This window comes from Petaurus breviceps, unplaced genomic scaffold (genome assembly GCF_028583685.1).
Source record: "Petaurus breviceps papuanus isolate PSGF00001 unplaced genomic scaffold, PetGlider_PUasm1.0 90317, whole genome shotgun sequence".
NCBI classification, from domain to species: domain Eukaryota; kingdom Metazoa; phylum Chordata; class Mammalia; order Diprotodontia; family Petauridae; genus Petaurus; species Petaurus breviceps.
Window position 1 is genome coordinate 920229 of NW_027187217.1, and position 20448 is coordinate 940676.

The 20448-nt window shown below is 50.3% G+C and overlaps 3 protein-coding genes across 3 annotated transcripts in view; 1 reads left to right on the forward strand and 2 right to left on the reverse strand.

Moving 5' to 3' along the window:
• The window catches only part of CIMAP1A (ciliary microtubule associated protein 1A), a 6216-nt gene extending 5158 nt beyond the window's left edge, over positions 1–1058 (reverse strand). The window contains exons 1-3 of the mRNA XM_069107985.1: positions 950–1058; positions 366–566; positions 33–134 (exon numbers count right to left, since the gene is read on the reverse strand). Of these exons, the coding sequence (XP_068964086.1) occupies positions 33–134; positions 366–566; positions 950–1058 (412 nt within the window). The remainder of the gene's footprint in view (positions 1–32; positions 135–365; positions 567–949) is intronic.
• Positions 1059–4573: 3515 nt separating this feature from the next.
• Positions 4574–5075, reverse strand: SCGB1C1 (secretoglobin family 1C member 1). The gene is made up of 2 exons (XM_069107986.1): positions 5015–5075; positions 4574–4770 (listed from the first exon to the last, which is right to left on the reverse strand). Exons 1-2 carry the CDS (start codon positions 5073–5075, stop codon positions 4574–4576), a joined length of 258 nt encoding a protein of 85 aa, XP_068964087.1.
• An 11612-nt stretch (positions 5076–16687) lies between these two features.
• On the forward strand, positions 16688–17545 carry LOC138177002 (myeloid-associated differentiation marker-like). The gene has a single exon (XM_069107987.1). It carries the CDS (start codon positions 16688–16690, stop codon positions 17543–17545), a length of 858 nt encoding a protein of 285 aa, XP_068964088.1.
• Positions 17546–20448: the final 2903 nt, after the last annotated feature.

A 20448-nucleotide genomic window follows, 5' to 3' on the forward strand; every position in this document is an offset into this window, starting at 1 on the left:
TCCAGGGTCCCTTTCTTGGCTGGGGTGCTGACCTGGGGTGCTGTCCACACGGAAGGACTTGGTCCTGGCAGAGATGGAGTGGCTGGGTGCTGAGTTGAATACATATTTGATGGATTTCTCTGGAGAGTATTGTCCTTTGATGGAAGAAGAGGGAAAACAGCCCATGTTTGTGCAGCGCCTCGGGGCAGCTGAGGACCCCCCTCTGGGGCCACCGAGCACTTCGCAGACCCCAAAGCAAGGCACCAAGAAGTTGGGGAGTGAAGCCTGGGGCCAGCCCTTGGCCAGTACCCTGACTCAGAGGTGGAGGGAGGCTCTGGGAAGGCAGAAGAGGGAGAAGGGGGCTAACTGCAGTGTTGGTTGCTCACCAGGGCCTGGTGTCGTGATGGTCTTGGTCTGGTAGCGGCCCAGGATAGAGTATGCAGGACCCATGTCCTTGCCTGTCCGGAGTATCTTGGGATTCACACTGTAGCGGGGCCCAGGGGAGTAGTTCTCTGTCAGGACCATGGGGGCTCCACGGAAGCTGTAGGCTGGGGCCCTTGGCTTGGTTGGGGTGTGTTTCACGAAACCTGCAAGTTGGGGCAGGGTGGAGAAGAGCTTTGTCCTTTGCAAAGCTCTCCTTTCCACCCAGTTAGCCTGTGGCTCCTCTGATGATGTCCTCCTCTGCCCCTCCTGGCCGTTCAGAGGCTCTCCTGGGGGGCCTGGGGAGGGTTCCAGCTTCAGGACCTCTTAAATCCTGAACGGCAGAGGAGACATCTGTGCCTAGGAGGGAGCATTCCCATGGGAAGGTTCCCTTAGGGGCTGGAAGGATTGAAGTCTATGAAATATGGTTCCTTCTTTTCATGAGGATGCAATTTCCTGCCCAGGATCCTTACTCGACCCTCCCTCCCCCATAGGTCCCATGAGCAGGAGTCCTTCAGCCTCCCCTTCCACTTTGCCTTTCTCTGGGTACCTGTGGTTCCTGGGATCATGTACTTGGGGCCCGGGCTGGTATACAGGGCCATGATGGGCCCCCGAGGGTGGTGGGGCCGCCAGGAGCCCACCCATATATCTTCAGTCATGCTGTACTTTGTAGGGTTTCTGAGAGAAGAAAACAGAAGGTGGTTAGCCCCAGAGCTGGGCAGTGAGCAGAGAGGGGCCTCGGCATCATGAATAACTAACAGTACCCTGGACATTTCCAGGAGGAAGGTGATGTTGTGTGGGATCCTGAAAGCCATGGGAAGCCACCAGAGTTGACTGAGTAGGGGATGGCGTGATCCCACCTGCGTCGTGACTTTGACAGCCAACGGAGGAGGCCACCACCCAGCAGCAGCCTAAAACATTCAGACTCTTATGTTAATGATGCAATATAGGCTAGAACCAGTCAGGAGGCAGGAGGCAAAGAGAGCCTGCCCCAAAGGAGAGAAGGGGCTTCACAGCAGCTTGGATGTAATGGTGAGAGAGGGGGAGGGGAACAGAATGAAAAGAGGGACAGCTGGTTTAGAAGCTGGGAAGTTGGGAGCCAGTGCAAACTGTGGAGGAAGGGGGGGGCAGGTGCTGATTAGGGGCTGTTGTCTCCCTCCACTGCCCAAAGAGAAGCAGAAGGTACCTGGCCTAGTGCTGGCTGTGGGGGTGGGGGAGCCTCTGCCCCATGTCCTGGCCCCCTGCTGCGGCTATACCTTTGGCATCTTAGTCCTGTTTGCTGAGCTCACTCCTGCAGGATCCCAGCCTCCCCCCCACCCCCGCCCTAAGCTGGAGAGTGGAGTGTGCTCAGAAAAGGCCCAGGGAAGAGGCTGTTCCCCCACCCTGTCTCAACAGCCACCCACCAGCACCAGAAAGTAAGAATGTGTGGTGTCCGCGAATGGGCATGTGTGTGACCACCCAGGAATGAAGGGGCCGGACCTCTATCATCCCGTCTGGCTCCCAGTCTGTTGTCCTCTGGTCCCAGTTCTAACTGTGACCCTGACCCCGATGGCTGACTCTGTGCCTCCTCAGAAGACACTGAGTCATTCCAGCTGGGGAGAGGAGATGTCCTTTCCAGCAGTCATTGTGCATGGTGGGACTGGACCTCACCTTTCTGGTCCCAGGGAAAGTTAGGATTCAGCAACTCTAGTCTCATGCAGGGCAACCACACCCTGGTCTGGTCACTCAGCTCCCCCACCAGCATCCACCAACTGGGACATCTAGCCCCCTCCCTCTCGGCCACACGGGGACCCCCGAACAATCTAGCGCTAGGTAATGCTTCTGAGTTCTAGAACCTTTCTTTGTGTGATGGAGACAATTGCTTCCTGGGGAGAGTTCCTGGCACCCATGTTCCTGTGGTCTCCAGGGTGAGGGCCTTGGGCAGGCAGCAGCTTAACTCTCAGAAGGCCAGCCTCCCTCTAATACCTTCTCATCCCTCCTCAGGCACCAAGTAGACAGAGGGAAGAGGGAGGGCAGACTCTAAGGAGAGCATGGCACATAATAGAACTTATATTTCCCCAGCTCAGACAAGACCAGGCCAGCTTCACCTAGTTTAGCCTAGCCCAGCCCAGCCCAGCCCTGAACGGCTTTAGGGGCAAAGAGAGGATTTAGGCAGTGAAAGGGAGAAAATGGAGCCAGGACCCAAAGCCTGGGTGGTAGGATGATGGCAGCTCCAGTATCTTCCAACCCTTGTCTTGTGAAGTCTTCGCCAGCATCTTGGTTCTCACCTTGGCAGTTGCAGCTACCACCAGGGGCCATCTATGCCCCCTTACTTGGCTTTCTGGCCCTGGGATTATTGGCCTCTGTTTTGGTCAACCTGGTACTGATGCTACACGACAACTTGGACAGTGCTCTCACTTCTGTTTCCAAGCTCAGGGCCCCTGGTATAGGAAAGCCCAGCTGCCTTGTGGGCCCTCCCCAGGTCAAACCTGCCCCCCTCCCCCCCCCCCCCCCCCCCACCTTTCTCCTGGAAGAAGGTTGGCCAGTCCAGGGAGGGGGGCCGGGGAGGTTGGGCCTCTGTGCCCAGATGGGTAGCCTAGCTTAGTGATTGCCTCCTGTCTTGCTCAAAGGCTTATCATAGATCTCATGCTGAGTCTGGGAGTTGTCTCAGTTCTCAAGGTGCCTTGGTTCCTCCTGGACTCCTGATTAAGTTCTCTCCTGTGTTCCTGCCTGCTCCTTTGGACTTTTGAACGCTTTCTCTTCACCCCTCTGGGATTTGTCTATTCTTGGGTTTTGTTCCCTTTTGTCTGGGCTACCCCTTTCACCCCAACTCTGATCCTCGAGGTGAGGAGAAGGCTTGTGCATGCCCATTCTACCGGCATAAATGTCTTTCCAAAGGAAAGTTCTCCTTTTACAGGGGAGGGTAAAGCTTCCCAGGGAGCCTGTGTGTGTTTGGGGGATCAGAATGTGAAGGGATTCACGGAAAAAGTATTGCTGAGAATTCTGAGGCCTTCTGGGTTAGGTGTGTTGGCAGCTGACTTGTAATCAGGGGTCTGGTCTCAAGCATTTATTGCTGCCCTTGGCCTTGTGCCTCTTGGACCCAAGATCCCAACTCTTCCCCAAGTCTGCTTCCTTTGATAGATAATCCCCTCATCCAGGAGTTTTCCTTAAGGCTACCTGGACAGTTTGAAACAACAGCTGGCTTTGGGTTATCCTCTCCTGGGAGCAGTGGGACCCCTTGCAGTGCCAATTTTCTTGTCTACAATGCCCATCTGGATGGCTGTGCCCTCATGTCTGTCTGAGGGTTTCAGACGGAGCTAATGGGCTTGGGGTTTGATTTCAGCATCGATGCCTTATTCTGGAGGACAAGGGGGCCTCCCACACCTTATTTTCCATTCTCTTTCCCTTGGGCTCTCAAGAGAGCCTTGGGCAGGATGAGGACAACATACCCCCTTCTCTCCCTCCACCCCAGACCCCTTGGTTCCACAGCCTGACTGAACAGAGGGGACACAAGGCAAGAAGAGCCCGCTGAGACTTTATTGACAAAGTGGTTTATCTGGAGGAGGGTGGAGGTGGGTGGTGATAGCTCAGGGACATCAGGAGAAAGGGGGTCTGGTGAGGATAGGAGCTGGGAACAGCCATTAGGACAGGGGCAGAGGTTTTTTCAATGCTGGCTTGGTCTTCACAGCTGCTCCTAGGCATCACCCCCATGACTGTCCAATACAACCACCTAAAATACAGATGTGGAAGTTGGGAGGGATACTTCTCAATTTGAGGAGAAGCCCACCCAAATCTGCTGTGCGGGGGCCCTGGGAGGGTCACTGAGAACCTTATGCCCCCCATTCCTATAGATGGACAAACTGAGGCCAAGAGAGTTGGGTCAAAGGTGACACTGGTGAACTTTTGGCCTGGGATGGGGAAGGGGGGAACCAGGGAGCCACAGAGACAGAAAATCTGGGGCCTGGGATGGGGAGGGGGGACCCAGGGAACCACAGAGGCAGGGAATCTGGGGCCTGGGATGGGGAGGGGGGCCCAGAGAACCACAGAGGCAGGGAATCTGGGGCCTGGGATGGGGAGGGGGGAGCCAGAGAACCACAGAGGCAGGGAATCTGGGACCTGGGGTCCAAGCAGGGCCAGGAGCCACACTAAGGGGCTGGGGCTTGTGGACTGAGGAGCTAGGGGGTGGGGGTTGGGTTCATACCAGCAGCTTGACCAATTCAGCCTTGTGCATGGGAGCTAGGTTATCAATGCATGATTTGAGTTCAGACATGGCACCCTTGGCATCAGGATTGATATTGTAGGGGGCCAGTGGCCCTTCATAGAGATCTTCCAGGGACCCAGCCAGCAGTGTCTGGAGAAACTCCAAGAAAAATTCACTGTCCGAAGCCATCCCTGAAGGTAGGGAAGGGAGGGGGGAATGTAACAAGGGGCCTCCTTGGATCCAGGAGATTTCTGTGCCCAGCCCCTGCTCATTGGACCCTTTGGACCCCTGCACCTCAGTGACCACCATGCGTGGGGGGTGCATCAGCCCCTTCTAGCGATTATGGTCTAGGGGTCCATCCGGCTGCATTCAGATCACCAACCTTACTACTCTTCACTCTCACCCCATATCCCCAGTCACGGTAAACACACTCACCCAAAGACCAGCAAAGTGCAAGGGAGAGGAAAAGCAGCCTCATGGTGGCAGGCCCTTTCATGGCGCAGAGAGGGCTGGTCAGCCCTTGGATGTCACACCCAGCTGCTCCCTCTCCTGCCCTGGGGTCCAGAACTGGGAGTTCCAGCCAGCTAGTTCCCGAGCTTTATGCAGATGGGACCGCCCACCCACTAACTTCCCCCCAGGGCTCTGGTGACATCGGATTATTCTGTGGTTTGGCCAAAGCACTCCTGGGCAGGGGAGGGGGGCAAGGGAGGGGGGTAGGGGAAAGATGGGTTGCTGGAGCCTTTGGATAGCTAAGCAGGACCAGAGCTGGTTGATCCCAGGATAGTGTGGCAGATGGAGTCAGGGCCCCTGAGGCAGCTCTGTGGGCCCAGGGTTCCGCTGGCCAGCATCTGGCTGTTGGAGTAGACAGGTGGGGGGGTGTAGCTGGAAGGCTAGGGTTCTGAGCATGAGTCCAGTTGTTGAGGCCAGGTGGATGGGGTCTTGGTACCCATTCCAGGGCTAGCCTCAGAGACTTGGTTCTGATGGTTGTGCTTGGTTGTATGTATGTATAGGTGGGTTATGTCCTGGGGAATATAAGATGCCTGTGTTATTGAGAGTGGGGAAGGAAGGTTGAAGATGGTGTGAGTGGGGAGGGGATGCAGGCAAGGAGGTCACTGGTCTCGTTGGTAATTAGAGCTAGTGATCTGAGTTCATGTCTTCCTAAGGGGCCACTTGACTTCCCCTTGGTCCTCTGGACACCTTCCTTCCTAGGGGCCTCCTCTGGACTTCTCCCTGACTCAGGGCTGGGTATCTCTCTCCTCCTCATGCCCCTAACCTCTCCAGCTTCCTTTTGTGTGGGACCTTCATCATTAGAATGTAAGTGCTTAATAAAAGCTTGTTGAAGAGCTTCTTACTCACCTGCATCATGCCCCTCCAGGCCCCCCCCTCCCCCCTGCCAAGGCATCTGGTGGCACCAATGGCAAGAGGGCTGGGTCTGATGTCAGAGAGGTCTGGGTTCAAATTCCGCTTCTGACGCTGGACAGGTCACTTCACTATGTCTATCCAAGTTTCCTCAACTGTAAAATTGGAATAATAGTTCTCTCCTTCCCGGGTCATCATGAGGGTCGAAGGCACTATGAGAGCATGTAGCCCAGTGTCCCACACACAGTTTAATGAGTGCTTATGCCCTCCTCCCTTTCTCTTTTCTTCTCCACCCTGGTCCTTCCTCTTTGGTTCTTCAATGCTTTGCTGCCCATGAAGCTGTCTTGGGGCTCCCCTATGTTGGATATCCTGGGGAAATTTTGTACACCAGGATGTTCTGCCAAGGTCAAAAGTCAAGGTCTTGGTCACAAAGAATGCTGAATATGAACAGGCAGTTTTCAGAGGAAGAAATTAAAGATATCTATAATCATATGAAAACATGCTCTAAATCACTATTGATTAGAGAAATGCCAATCCAAACAACTCTGACTTACCATGTCAGATAGGCTAACATGACAAAACAGGAAAATGATAAATCCCGAAGATGTGGGAAAATTGGAACACTAATGCATTGTTGGTGGACTTGGGAACTGATGCAACCTTTCTGGAGAACAATTTGGAACTATGTACAAAGGGCTATAAAACTGTGCATATCCTTTGAGTTAGCAGTACCCCTTCTAGGTCTGTATCCCGAAGAGATTACACAAGTGGGAAAAGGAACCCTATGTACTAAAATATTTCCAGCAGCTCTTTTTTTGGTGGCACAGAATTGGAAACCAAGGGGATGCCCATCCACTGGGGCATGGCTGAACAGGCTGTGGCATATGAATGTAATGGAATACTACTGTGCTATGAGAAGTGAGGAGCAGACGGACTTCACAATAACCTGGAGGGACTTCTATAAACTGATGCTGAGGGAGGGGAGCAGAGCCAGAAGAACACTGTACACAGTTACGGACACAATATATCGGTGCTGACTGACTTGCATCCTCTCAGCAATGCGACTTTAGAAGACAACTTCAAAAGCCTCATGATGGAGAGCGCTGCCCCATCCGGAGAAAGAACTGCAGAGTCTGCATGCAGATGGAAGCAAACTACCTGCATTTCCATCTTTCTCATTCATTCCATTGGTTATAATTCGTCTTTACAATTTGGAAAAAACCAACCAAACAGAGAACACTGACCACGAATTTCAGGTCGTTGGCCAGCGTCCCTGGAAGCCCCTGATAAGCCCTTGTCTTTCCTTCAGGTGCATCTTGTGAAGAATTGGAGTTTGATGGAAAGAACTGCCCAATTCTTTCTTAAGAGCAGTCTGAGTCTGACTTGTCCCTGGCTCCAGGGAGAGGAGGGGAATGCCATCCAAGGGACTCTCCAAGAGGACCCATAGCTAGACACTGGCCCCTAAGGCAGCCTTTTCTGTGGGTTGCTTACTAACTTGGAGGTCCCTCAGTCTGTAGTGCTGGCATAGCCAGTTAGGACTCACAAGGAGAAAAGACACCAAGTGGCCCGACCAGGTCCTCCCGGTCCAGCTTGTTTTATCATTATTAGCTATAACTAGGCAAGTCTTTTCTGAATGCAGAGTGTCTGTCTTCCTTCAATTCAAATACACTATCACCCCTCACAACAAAGAATAACCATGGAGGGAGATGTTACCCCATGCTACAGATAGAGAAGCCAAGGTTCAGGGTCACACAGTTGGGCCCTCTGATTCCCAGTCAGTTGTCATTTCTCAAGATGCTAGAGACCCAACTTTGTGTTCTGGCTCCGTCATTTACCAGATAGGTGAGCGCAGAAATAACCTCTACTTATGCCTTCCCATCCTGCATTTGGGCAGATGGTTTCCAGACAATGTGAAAAATGTTTTGCTGATTTCTAATTAGGCACTGAGTCCTGTGATGCTTTCTGGCTCTGAGAAGGGTATAAATACTGTGAGTTGGTGTTTTGCTTTGGGGGCTCAGTTATGAGAAGGATCTTGGGATTCCCTGGTTGAGATTCTGAGTGGCCTGTGTTCAGACCTCCCTGCCTTCTCAGATGTAAAGGCTCCCTTCATCCAAGGATGTATATACAGTGTTGATATATAGTTGATTCAAGCAGACAGAGCCCTGTCTGTTGGTCTTTATTTCTCTGCTTGCATTTTCTCTGAAGTTCAGGGTACTAACTTTTCCCCCTGAACTAGTGAATGGGATTTAAAAAGTTTTGTTGACCCCTTAAACAGCTATCTTTCATAGTAAAGCAGATCTAAGAACCTGTGCTGGCATCTATCCTGGCACATCAATGTGGTTGCCTCTACAGAACCTGACCTCTAAACTACCCTCTAAAAGGGGGTAGTCTCCTTTTCTCATACTCTGACTGTAGCCCTCAGGAAAATTACTTACAGCTTAGCTTTGATTCATATCTAGGCTATCCCAAAAGGGGGAGGAGCATGCCTAGGAATGTAAAATATGAATTTATTTACTTATTTATAGCTAGGGAAGTTTTTGTCCTACTTTGAGAGTCTTAGGATAGAAAAGGAAAGAATGGGGAAATACTAACAAAGAGACGAAGAAGGTGGTAGAGGTTACTAATTCTCTTAGTTGGATTACGAAAGAAGAAAAATGTAGAAACCTAGAGAAAGTTGGGGGAGTGGGTATCACAAGAACTTTTTTCTGAATCGGACAAAAGAGGATTGAGCACATGAGCACATATGAAAGAACACTTTGGTGTAGAAGTACACCAAATAGACAAATGGGAGTTGGGAGACATTTGAAGCACAGAGACAAGGAGAGTGTAGACCAACAATCAAATCTCAGAAAAAGAGATGAAATAATCTGTCAGTGAATGAATTTTCAAAAGCAGATTCATTGAGTGCTATGTTCTGGGGGTACAAACACAAAAGCGAAGACTGTTTATACCCTCATGGTCCTTACATGCTAGAGGAGAGAGCAGAAGTGGGCGAATCCAGCCCCGACCACTGGAACCTCCAGCTGCTCATTGAACACGTCCCAAACGAAACTCATCATTCCCCTTGCAAGCCCTCCCCTCAGCCTTCCTAACGTTACTATCTCCCTACCCTCCTGCTGCCCCAGGCTCAGATCTAGGGCTGATCCCGGATTCTTCACTGTCTCTTACTCATCACCCCAACTGTGACTAAAGCCTGTCGGTTTGACCTTCATAGCATTTCTCATGCTTAGGGTCATGCCAATCAAACTGCCAAAGAGTTGCTTCACAGAGCTAGAAAAAGAATGTATAGTCAACAAATCAAGTTAACAAGTCAAGCCACTTGATGAGTAAAGATGGAGAGAAATCTTTGAGGGCAGGTGTTAGTAGCTGGGGAGACTGGAGAGGACCTTCTGCAGAGGTGTGATAGTGGCAGCACATTCCAGTAATGGAAGGCACGGTCTAAAGGTGCAGTGTCATGTGTGAGGAACAGGAAGTGAAGCAGTATCTTTTACATGACTCTTAGTTCTGACCCAGAAGCCAATGAAAAGACTTGTTATCAAAATGAATAGTGAGAAACACATTCAGAGAATACAAACCCATTTTTGGATTGGGGAGAGGATTTCTATCACAATTTCCAATTGCAGGTTCACTGAGCCACTGCCTAAGTTGATACCAGGCAGAGAATATTATGAATGCTTTCAGAACTGGGTTCTCATTGCTCATTCTACCTGATTACAAGAGAATAGGCTAATGAAGCTGGCAACATTCAGCTTGGAGAAGACTCAAAGGAAACAGGGAAGCTGTCTTCAAGTGTCTGATTGGATTTGTTCTCCTTGGTCACAGAGCACAAGAGGGGCAGTGAATGGGGGGACATCACTAAGAGGCCACTGCAAGCTTGATGTCAGCTGGAGTTTCCCCAAAGTGTCCCCCAAAGATTGGCCTGCCTCGGGAAGGAGGGGGCTCCCTCTCTCCAGAGGCCTGCAGGCTCAGGCTGGAAGGTCACTCGTTGTTCTGTCCTGTGATGGCACTCTCACGTGCTGTAAGGTAACCAGAGGGATATGGTGCTTCCTAAGGGGTTTCTCCCATCAATTAAGAGACCACACTTCCTTCCACTTCCCCTCTGCACCAGTTCTCCTGCCTGCTGTCCTCTAGTGTCCACAACCTGCCAGGCTCCCTGGTGCTGTGCTGTCCTCTGGTGGCCACTTCTACTCAAACACAAATTTCAGTAGGAGGAGGAATGTTTGTGGACTATTGACACTCATATACTGTACTTGGGACCACTTTCCCCCATGGAGGGCTACCCGTTAATTTCCAGTCCTTTGCCACCACAAAAAAGAACTGCTATCAATATATTTTGGACATATGTATCCTTTTCCTCATCATTTTGATCTCTTTGGCATATAGACCAGTGGTATTGTGGGTCCAAATGCAATGACTTTTTGGTCATAATTCCAAATTGCTTCCCAGCTGGGAATTAGCTCCATCTACAAAGCACTGATGTGCCCGTTTTCCTACAACCTTTCTAACATTTGCCATTTTCCTTCTTTGTCAACTTTTTTGATCTGATAGGTACGAGATGGAAATTCCAAGTTTCTTAATGTTCATTTCTCTAATTATTACTGACATGGAACAGATTTTCACTTTGCTGCTGGTAGCTTGGATTTCTTCCTTTGGGAATTGCCTGTTCATATCTTTTGATCATTTGTCGATTTGTAATTGGCTCTTATTCTGAATGAATTTGAGTCAGTTAATTGTACATCTTGGAAGTGAAATCCTTATTAGAGAAACTTCCTGCAAAAACTTTCCCCAGCTAATTATTTTTCTTCTAATCTTAGCTGTGTTGGTTTTATCTGTGCAAAAATAATTTTTATTTATATGCAATTAAAATGTCCATTTAATGTTGCATGATCTCCTTTATGTATTGTTTAGACTTGGAGTCTTCTCCTGCCCATAGATCTGAAAGATTACTTCTTCCTTTCTTCTCTAATTTGATTATAATGTTGCCTCTTCTATCTAGGTCAGGGGTGGGGAAGGTCACATGTAACCCTCTAGATCCTCGAGTGCAATCCATTTGACAGAGTCCAAGTTTTATAGAACAAATCCTTTTATTAAGGGGATTTGTTCTGTGAAATTTGGATTCAGTCTGATGGCTACACTTGAGAACCTAGAGGGCTAAATGTGGCCTTGAGGCCACAGGTTCCCTACCCCTGATCTAGGTCATGCATCCATTTGATGCTGATCTTGCTGAAAATTATTTTTTTTGACTAGGTAAAACCAGGTAAGAAAATGACTGCCCCATCTCCCACCTAGCCTTAATCACTGAATGGGCATTGCCTCCGTCAAACTGAGACTAGGTAAAGACCTTAGCTTGAAAAGGCCAAGGTCCCCCACTGCATCCAGGGTCATCTCCAGTCATCTTGTTCTATATCTGGCCACTGGACCCAGATGGCTCCGGAGGAGGAAGGGAGGATGGTGACTGCACAGCACAGCCTTACTTAAATCCAATTCACCTGTAGGTTATGACATCACCTCTCTGATGTCATGGTCCTCTTTGAGAACAAAAGACAAACAATAACCAATGATCTTGGTAAATAGTGTGAACTGTTGGTCTCAACCCAATTTCTGCCAGACTCTGTACAGTTTTCCCAGCATGTTTTTAAAAAAAAATTTTTAATCAAATATCAATTCTTATCCAAGGATCCTGGGTCTTTGGCTTTATCAAACACTAGGCAACTGTTTGCTATGTCCCTAATTTATCCCATAAATAAGCCTCTATTTCTTACCCTACACCAAATCATGCCAATGATTACTGCTCTGCAGTAGAGTTTGAGATCTGGTATTGCTGGGCCCCTTCCTTCCCTCTTATTTTCATCCTTTCCCTTGTCATTCTTGAATTTTCATTTCTACTTATCAATTTTGTCATTTTTTTTCTAGCTTTAGATATAATCCTTTGGTAGTTTGCTATGGCTACCAAAGTATGGCTCTGAATAAGAAAATTAATTTAAGGAGTATTGTCATCCTTTATTATATTGGCTCAGGCTACCTATGAGCAGTTAATATTTTCCCATTTATTTAGGTCTGTTTTTATTATCACAAACAGTGTTTTGTAGCTATGGTCATATGTTTGTTTTGGCAAGTAGACACCCAAATATTTTTAACATTCTGGAGCTATTTTAAATGGAGTTTCTCTTGCTTTTTTAATCTCTTCATGATGGATTTTCTTAATAATATATGGAAATGTGGGTGATTGGTGCTGGTTTGCATCCTGCAACTTTGCCCCAAACGGCTCCTTGATGATCTTTTCTAGTTTCAATCACTCAATAATCTAACGAGGGAGACAATATGCAAAGAAATACATACAGATTGAGGTACATACAGGACAAAATAGGAAGTGGTTGCTAGAAGTAAGATGGGCTTGAGAAGGCTTCCAGTAAAAGGAAGGACCTCAAAGGAAGCTGGAAAGCTCAGCGGTCAGAGCAGAGGAGGGCGAGCATCCCAGGCATGGGGCAGGGTCAGAAAGAATGACCAGAACCAAGAGATGGAGGGTCTTGTTTGTAGAACATCCAGGAGGGTGGGCCACTGGTTGAAGAACAAGGTGTAAGGAAACCAGAAAGGGAGGAGGGTTTTCAGAAAATCACTTCTGTGGCTGAATGTAGGGTAGTGGGACAGGCAGACCCCCCAGCATCTCTCACCACCTTCCAGGCCTGAAGGATGAGGGCCTGCAGTAGGGCAGGGGTGGCATAAGAGAAGAGAAGGGGCTTAACCCTAATTCCAGTTCAACAAATTCTGTGCTTCTAAGCTTTAAGGACAGTCCCACGCCAATGGGCAGATGGATCAGAACGTTCTGCAGCCACGGGACCTGGGCAGTCACTTACGATGGTCCTCTTGGGGCATTCATTTGAGGGCCAGTTTTCTCTCTGGTCCTCAGGATAGTCTACGTCTCTCCTTGACACATTAGAAAGCTGGCGTTTCTTCCCAAGTGGATTTTGTCAGCTTTTCTTACACAAATGTTTGTTCCCCACCCATTTTAGCAACGAAAGGGGCAGCACCAACTATTCAACAAGCTAATGAGAGTTGGGAGGCCATACCCATTGAATGAATTGGGACAGGTTTCATCTAGAAGGTGAAGGGACAGAAGAGGGAAGATGGATAGTCATTCACTTAGCCAATCAATCAATTAGCATTTTAGTAAGTGTCTACTGTGTGCCCAGTACTGCATGTACAAAGAACCGGGAGCACAAACGTCGCCCCTGACCCAAAGCCCATCTCCTTGCTGGTGGAAATGAATATGCTGGCCTCTGTGAGCTGGACAGGGGGAGAGAACTCCCACCTTTCATGAGTCTCACACTTGCTGAGTCCCCTTTGAGACCCTTCAGGACTGGTCTCTCTGGGCTACATCAGGCAGGTATCCCTCTTTGGGACCAGCCAAGCTTCAGTCTTTCTTGAACGTGAGGTCACTCTGGATGCTTCCAGAGAAAAGGTGTAGGAGGCTGGCTCCACTTCAGGCTGCTGAAGGAAGGGAAGACATGAGAGAAGCTGGTGGTCCCCATCATGTCCCTACCCCCAGCTGGCTACTCTAGAGTCTTTGGGGGGAGACCCAGACCCCTCTCTTGGATGAGCCAAGCTGTCTCACACCCAATGGGACAGCTCCTTCCCTCTGTATTGTCTGGCATACATTCTCTTCTGTAGACCTTCTCTGATTTCGGTCTTGCTACAATTTGGTTAAATGTGTGTACTTTTTGGTTTTTGTTTGGCTATTTGTTATATGTGTGCATTGTGGAACTGGTATTAAGTTGGTGGGAAAGGAGGCAAGCCTTGAATATAGAGCTTAGGGTCTGCTTTTCCCCCAAATCACAGGGTCATTAAAAGTTAGACGACATCTGATCATATTGCCTAGATGAACAATATTTAAGGGAGCAGACAAGCATACTTCTAGCCTGAAAACCCTCTTTCCCATCTCCTAAGTCTCCCTGGGAGGAGGGTAGGGGCAGAAGAAGCTAGAGATGTCTGTTCTGCCTCCAACCCTTTGAGCCACACACACTATGACAAGCCTCCTTGCCACATGCAGCCCTCTCCACACATGGAGTCCTCACTACACACGTGTGGGTGTCCCCTCCTCATTTGCTACACAAAGAAAGGCAAAGGACAATCTTGCCCCCAAGGGGGTTACAATCTTGTAGGGAAGACAACCATGTACAAACAAACTATAGACAGGACAAAGGGAAGGTATTTACCAGAGAAAAGGCACTGGTATTACAAGGGAGTTGGGAAAGGCTACCTGTAGATTTTGTCTGGGACTTGAAAGAAGGAAGGGTGATGAGCCAGGAAGTGGTGATGAGAAGAGAAGGCACTCTAGGCTCCTGGGAAAATGCCCAGTCTTGTGCAAGGAAGAGCCAGGAGGGAGGCCAGTGCCCTTGGATGGCAAAGTAGGAGTCTGGAGTAAAGTATAAGAAGACTGTAAAGGTGGGCATCACCCTATAAGTGGTTGGTGGGTGGGGCTGTGAACCCCAAACTGCCACTTAGGGGGGTGGCCAGGCCAAAACATTTTCTCATTTTCCACCTGGCTTTACTCCTTTGAGACTTCTCTGATATTCCCCAATGCCCTGCATAAGGTGCCTTCTCTGCTAGCTTTCTTTTTTCATAGGAGTTATCCTTAGTGTTTAGCATGGGGGACCACACATCTCGGGGCACTTAATACATGCATATTGACTGATTGAATTAAAAGCTGATCAGTGAATTTTATATTTGGTCCTGGAGGCAATAGGGAAGGATGGCAGCTGGCATCTCTGAGCATCTGGGAAAGGCCAGGTTGGTTGGAGCAAAGCATGAAGGCTGGAAGGGGAGGCTGCCTTCCTCTGCTGCAGCCCACCCGATGGCCCTTTCCAATAATGAGTGTCCCAGGATCATTTAGCCAATTAGTGCTGAACTCCCTGTTCCATCCCTGTCTCTTCTCCATACTTTGTGAAACACTTTGGTCTCTGAATAACTCATGATTTCCTGGAAATGAGGTAATTTGAAAGAAAACCATGCTAGTCCCCTTCTGATTGGGCACTTCCCAATTTGGTGAAAGCCAATGGTGAGGTAGGACAGGTGTTAGAGGTGGAGTTAGGATCAGGACAAGAGAAGTCCTCAAACTTCCACATCTGGCACTCCCTGGCAGATGCCATTTGAGTGACAGGGGCAGTGGCCTTTCTCACGAGAAAGAATAAAGACCTTTTCTGATCTCAGACTCAAACTCCAAACTCTTTCATCTCACACAGCATCAATTAGCTTTCACAAAGAGGTATTTCCTGAGAAGATATAGCAAGCACAGAAGTGCAGACATTTATTTCACTCAAACACAAGGGATATACTCTTCTCTGTACCACCTTGGTCCCTAGGAAGATGGGGCTCCAATTTAAGGCAATCAGTCAGTCAGTCAACTGACAAACATTTAAATGCCTCCTATGTGCCAGGCTCTGTGCTAAGCACTGAGGATACAGAAAGAGGCAAAAGGCAGTCCCTGCCCTCAAGGAGCTCACAGTCTAATGGGGGAGACAACAAACCAGCAAACATGCAGGATAAATAGGAAATAATCCAAGCTGGGGCATCGCCAAAATTAAGAGGGCTTTGGAAAGGCTTCCTACAGAAGGTGAGATTTTAGTTGGGACTTGAAAGAAGCCAGGGAAGCTGGGAAGCAGAGATGAGGAGGGAGAGTATCCCAGGCATGGGGGCTGGCTGTTCAGAGAAATACTTAGAGTGCAGAGATGGAGTATCCTGTGTGATAGCCATTGGTTCACAGAGTATTGGGGTATAAGAAGACTAGAAAGACGGAGGAAGTGTAGGGAGAGACGGATGGAAAATCACTTGGGGCTGGAACCAGGCAGAGCCATGGAGGGAGTGGGCTGGTGTCCTTGACACATCAGCATAGCTCATGATCTTTGGCCATCTAGTGAGACCGTAGGGGCAAATAATACTGCCTGGAGAAGCCTAGAAGTCATCACAAACCTTATGACCTCCTGCGTTAGAGATGGAAATCCCTGGGGATCACAGCTGCCCTTCCAGGGCTTGAATCAGAAAGACACACTTTTCACTTCTTAATGCCCTAGACAGCCCTCTGCCAATTGTCTCTTGGCTTTGGGAGAGGGAATTTCCTCTCTGGCAGTTAACCTAAACCAATGACCCCAACCTTCCACCTCCCTTCCACAGAGTTCTGCTTATATGTCTCAAGGTGAGGAAGGTTGAGGTCCATAGATTTGTAGGTAGAACAAGAAGCCAGGTGGCCCTCTAAGCTCCCTGCCCTTGGAGGAGATGATGAGGCACCCACAGGGGAAGGAGTCTCTTTGCTACTAAGACCTGCCCATTGCTGTGTAAACGAGAGACAAAGAAAGGGATCAGGAGCAAAGGCCAAAGGCAAATTGCAGGGTTAGTCAATAATGCCTCTTTGTCAATGATTACCCAGCCCTGGTGCCTAGAGACCATCAGCTCCCAGGAGGTAATAACCTTGGGACTAACTACAGGAGGGACCGCCCAAGGGACTGACCTTTCCCAAGAGGGATGAGCCAAGGGACTGCTCGCCCCTAGGAGGGACCACTCCCAGGTGAGGTCAGGGATCAGCATCAAGGCTGCGATTCCTCTCCTCCCCTTCTTCCACCCTCCTACACCTGGGCTCTGCCCAAGATATCAACTGCCACTCCCTCCTGGGCCCTCCCCTTTGTCCTTGGGGCCCTCAGAGCGTGTGGGAGGACCACAGGCTTCCCTGAAGCAGCACTTGCTGGTGAGGTGGGCATCATGCCCCAGCTGAAGCTGGTGCCCCGGGTCCTTATCTCCCTGGTGGGCCTCCTCCGGCTGTTTCAGGTAGTCCTGTGCTGTGCCACCTTCAGCCTGGCTGCCTCCGGTCCTCACCTGGCCTCCCCATTCGGTGTGTGGTGTATGTTTTCTTGGTGTCTCTGTTTCTTGCTGTCGCTGGCCATCTTGGGGCTGGAGTTCCTGGGTTTGGACCAACATGTGCCCCTGTCATGGGAGAACTTTACTTCAGGGGTGGCCATGCTGGCCACCTTGCTGACCTTCACTGCGTCTATCATGTACCCCATCGTCTTTGTGCCAAGGGACCCGAAGGGCTGGCCCTACCAGGCGGCAGCTGCAGCCACGGCCCTGTCCTGTGTGTGCTTTGTGATCTATGCGGCAGAGGTGGGACTCACCCGGGCCAGGCCAGGGCAGCTCCGGGGCTTCCTGTCCACCGTGCCTGGCTTGCTGAAGGTGTTTGAGACCTATGTGGCGTGTGTGATCCTCGCCCTGGTGGATGTCGAACACATGTACGACAAGAACGTGGGGTGCCGGTGGTGCATGGCCGTGTTCTGTCTCTGCCTCGTGAGCACGCTGCTCATCATAGGGCTCAGCATAGGGCAGCGGCTGGGTACCTTACCCTTGCCTCTGGACAAAGTGCTGGTGACCCTCACAGGCCTGGCCTCACTGCTTTATCTCTCAGCCGCTATCACATGGCCCATCTTTGTCTTTGAGGATTCTCTTCCAAAGTCCCAGTTCAGCTCAGCGGTGGGAGCCACCGTCCTCACCTACATCAACCTGGTGGTCTACACAGCTGACCTGGTCTTCTCCAGCCGCATGGTGTTCTTCATGGAGTCCACATAGCCCGCCCAGGAGAAGCACCGGGATTGGGGTTTGAGCCTGGGAAGTCAGGGGAATACCCCCAGTGCTGCCTCCTTCCTGGGGAGGGAAGGATCACTGGCCCCAAATAGCTCCATTTAGCCTTCTCTTATCTCTTCCTTGCTCCCTGTTCTAGAGGTGGATAGGAGGGGATTGTTGGGCGTCTTTTCTGGGAGGGGGTGTATTTCAGGCCACTGTCTTTGAGAGGGGGGCACAGGGATCTAGGTAGGATATAAGGGGTGATGGAACTGGGGTCCTGTCATCTGAACCATCTCCAGGTGGGCTAGTAGAAGCCACACAGGATTCCCTCCCCATCTCAGGTAACACATAGCAGGGAAGCCTTGAAGGGGAAAAGAAACATCCAAGGCGGTGGGGAGGGGTGGGAACTTTGCTGGACACTAGTGGACCAGCCATGTTGGTAGAGAGACAACTACTTCTTACTAGATTCCTGGCTGCCCCCTCCCTCCCCCAATGGGGCCATGTCTCAAAGCAGGTGGGGGCTGGTGAGTTTCTGGGACAATCTGTGGCCCTAGGCTTCCTCCACACCCAATGTTTCTATTGGAGGGTGGCAAGAATACAGACAGGAGAACTTGGAGGTACCATATAGACAGTGGACTGGGCCTTTTGGAGCCAATGACCCTGGGGGATACACTTGCTTCCCCTGGCCCAAGCCCCCCACCCTAAAGCAGGTCTGGTCAATCTTTGGCCAGGAGGCAGTGAAAAGACCCTCTGCCAGGGGAGTGGGAGGGGGTGGTCTATTCCAAGGGCCACAATGGCCAAGGCAGGCCTGACTGAGAACTTAGCAGGGGTCTCTGTGATCAAGGCTGGGCCAGAGCCAGGTCAAGTCCTTCTACCCTGTGGGGGTGTTAGAGGCCACCGGACAATATTGACAACATCACAGACACTGGTGCCCTGGGAGCCGAAGGAAGCCCTTTTGGGTCAAGTGTGTCTGAGTCTTAATTCAGACCATAGGGAATGAACGTTCAGGTTAGTCTCTGAGGGACCCTTGGACACCAGACTATCCTCTTCAATGCAAAGGATGTTGCAGGAGCTCCCACAGTGAGCAGACGTGTCACCTGCAGGGCCAAAGACTGGACTGAGTCAAATTCCAGCCTGCCTGACCCACTGTGGCCACCACTGAGCACAGTAAACTCACACCCCAGGCACCTGTTCATATAAACCAGAGACACTTTACCAGCCTGCATCAGTGGAGGGAATTTCCCATACTGAGGAAACTGTGTGTTGGACCCATGGCCATCTCCCCAGCCACGGCCCACAGTACCCCAGAATTCAATCTGTTCCATTGAACAAACATTGGTACCATGCCAGACACAGTACTAGATGTGCATGTATGTGTGTGTGTGTGTTGGGGGGGGTAATGAAAATAAACGTGGTCTGCTGAAGAAGGTCTTGAGTGCTGCAGTAAAGGGTCTGAACTTGATCCAATGGGCACTGGGGAGCCAGTGAACGTGTAGGAGTGATGGAGTCAGAGCTGTACATCAGGAAGTTGTCTGATTTGGAAGAGGGAGAGCAGAGTGGGGATGAAAGGGTGCAGCGAGGAAACATCGGCTCCCCTCCCTCTTTTGAGGTCATTGCCAGCTCTGCCTCTGGAGGCCCTGTTGGACAAAGAGTTCTCAGCCCTCCCAGGAGGGACAGCCCCAGAAGAGGCTTACCAAGGGCCTCCTGCAGCTCAAGGCGAGGCTTGGTACTTGCCAGAGGAACTTGGCGACTTGGAGGGAGGGCCTTCCCTGCTTCCGTCTTGCTGGTCTGAATGGCTGGTGTGGCAGGGGCTTGCCTTTGGGGTCAGGGGAGTGGAGGTTTGGGCCATCCTGCCCCAATTCAGGGTAGCGGCGGAGGTTGTAGTAGCTACCCAAGGGGGAAGGACTGAGGCAGTAAGAGGAGAGAGATTGTTCCAAATAGAGGGCGGAGGGCAGCTCCAGGAGCAGAGACTGGTGACTCTTTGACCATCAACCTGTCCCTTGGGGGCAGGAGGCTGATGAGAGTGAGGCTCAAGCTTCCTCCAGTGAGACAAGAGCCCAGATCCCAAAGCTTATGACATTTCATGGGATTCAGATGTGGTCAGTCATCCAGAAGGCTGAGCTCTCAGAGGGGGGGGGGGGACAATGTCAGCTCTTCCCAGTGTGATGCAACCAGCCTTGATCTAAGCTGGTGATTTAAAAAGCCAGTTTGATAGCACAGACAAGCCAGAGTCCTGGGGCACTCCACTTCAGACCCCCCTCCAAATTGACTAAACTGTTAATGATATGGGTCTGGCCATTCCATCAATTCCTGGTCCCCATCACTGTCCCTTCCTCTTGCCCCTCTCCCTCCATGGAAGTCCAAGACCTTGGGAAGTTTTCCAGGAAGCTAAGTGAAGCTCACTGGCCTGTCTATAGCCTGCTGTTCTCACCTGCCCTTCCCTAGCCCTGTGGCTCCACCTGCACTTTCCCTGATTTTCCAGTATGATCAGGTTTATTATCAGGGTTCAGTAATTACCTTGGCCCGTTCTGTCAGCACCTAAAAACTGATCATCTACTCTCTAACTGGCTGGGCATCCCCAAGTATCTAGCTAACCCTAGATTATCTGTTTGGGAGGGGAGGGGCTGCCTGGAACACAGTAGGTGCCTAATGCATGCTCACCAATCAGAGAGCTCCCTGTTAGCCAGCTGGGCTCTGCATTCCCCTCTCTGTTCTTAGTCACCAATAATCAATCAATAAACACATATTAAGTGGCTGGAGAGACTGCCTCGAAGAAAGCAAGACCTGTGTTCAAGTCTTCACCTCAGGCTTTTCTTGTGTCCCTAAGAAATGCTCCAAGCCTCTGAGTGGAAAGGAGCCCTTTGAGGCATCCCCACCTGGAGCTCCCCCACCTGAGCAATTCTGTCTAG

Coding starts and splice junctions, on each gene's coding strand:
- SCGB1C1 (XM_069107986.1), bottom strand. CDS start 5,075: ATGAAAGGGCCTGCCACCATGAGGCTGCTTTTCCTCTCCCTTGCACTT. Junction 4,771..5,014: donor TGCACTTTGCTGGTCTTTGG/GTGAGTGTGTTT, acceptor CCCTACCTTCAG/GGATGGCTTCGGACAGTGAA.
- LOC138177002 (XM_069107987.1), top strand. CDS start 16,688: ATGCCCCAGCTGAAGCTGGTGCCCCGGGTCCTTATCTCCCTGGTGGGC.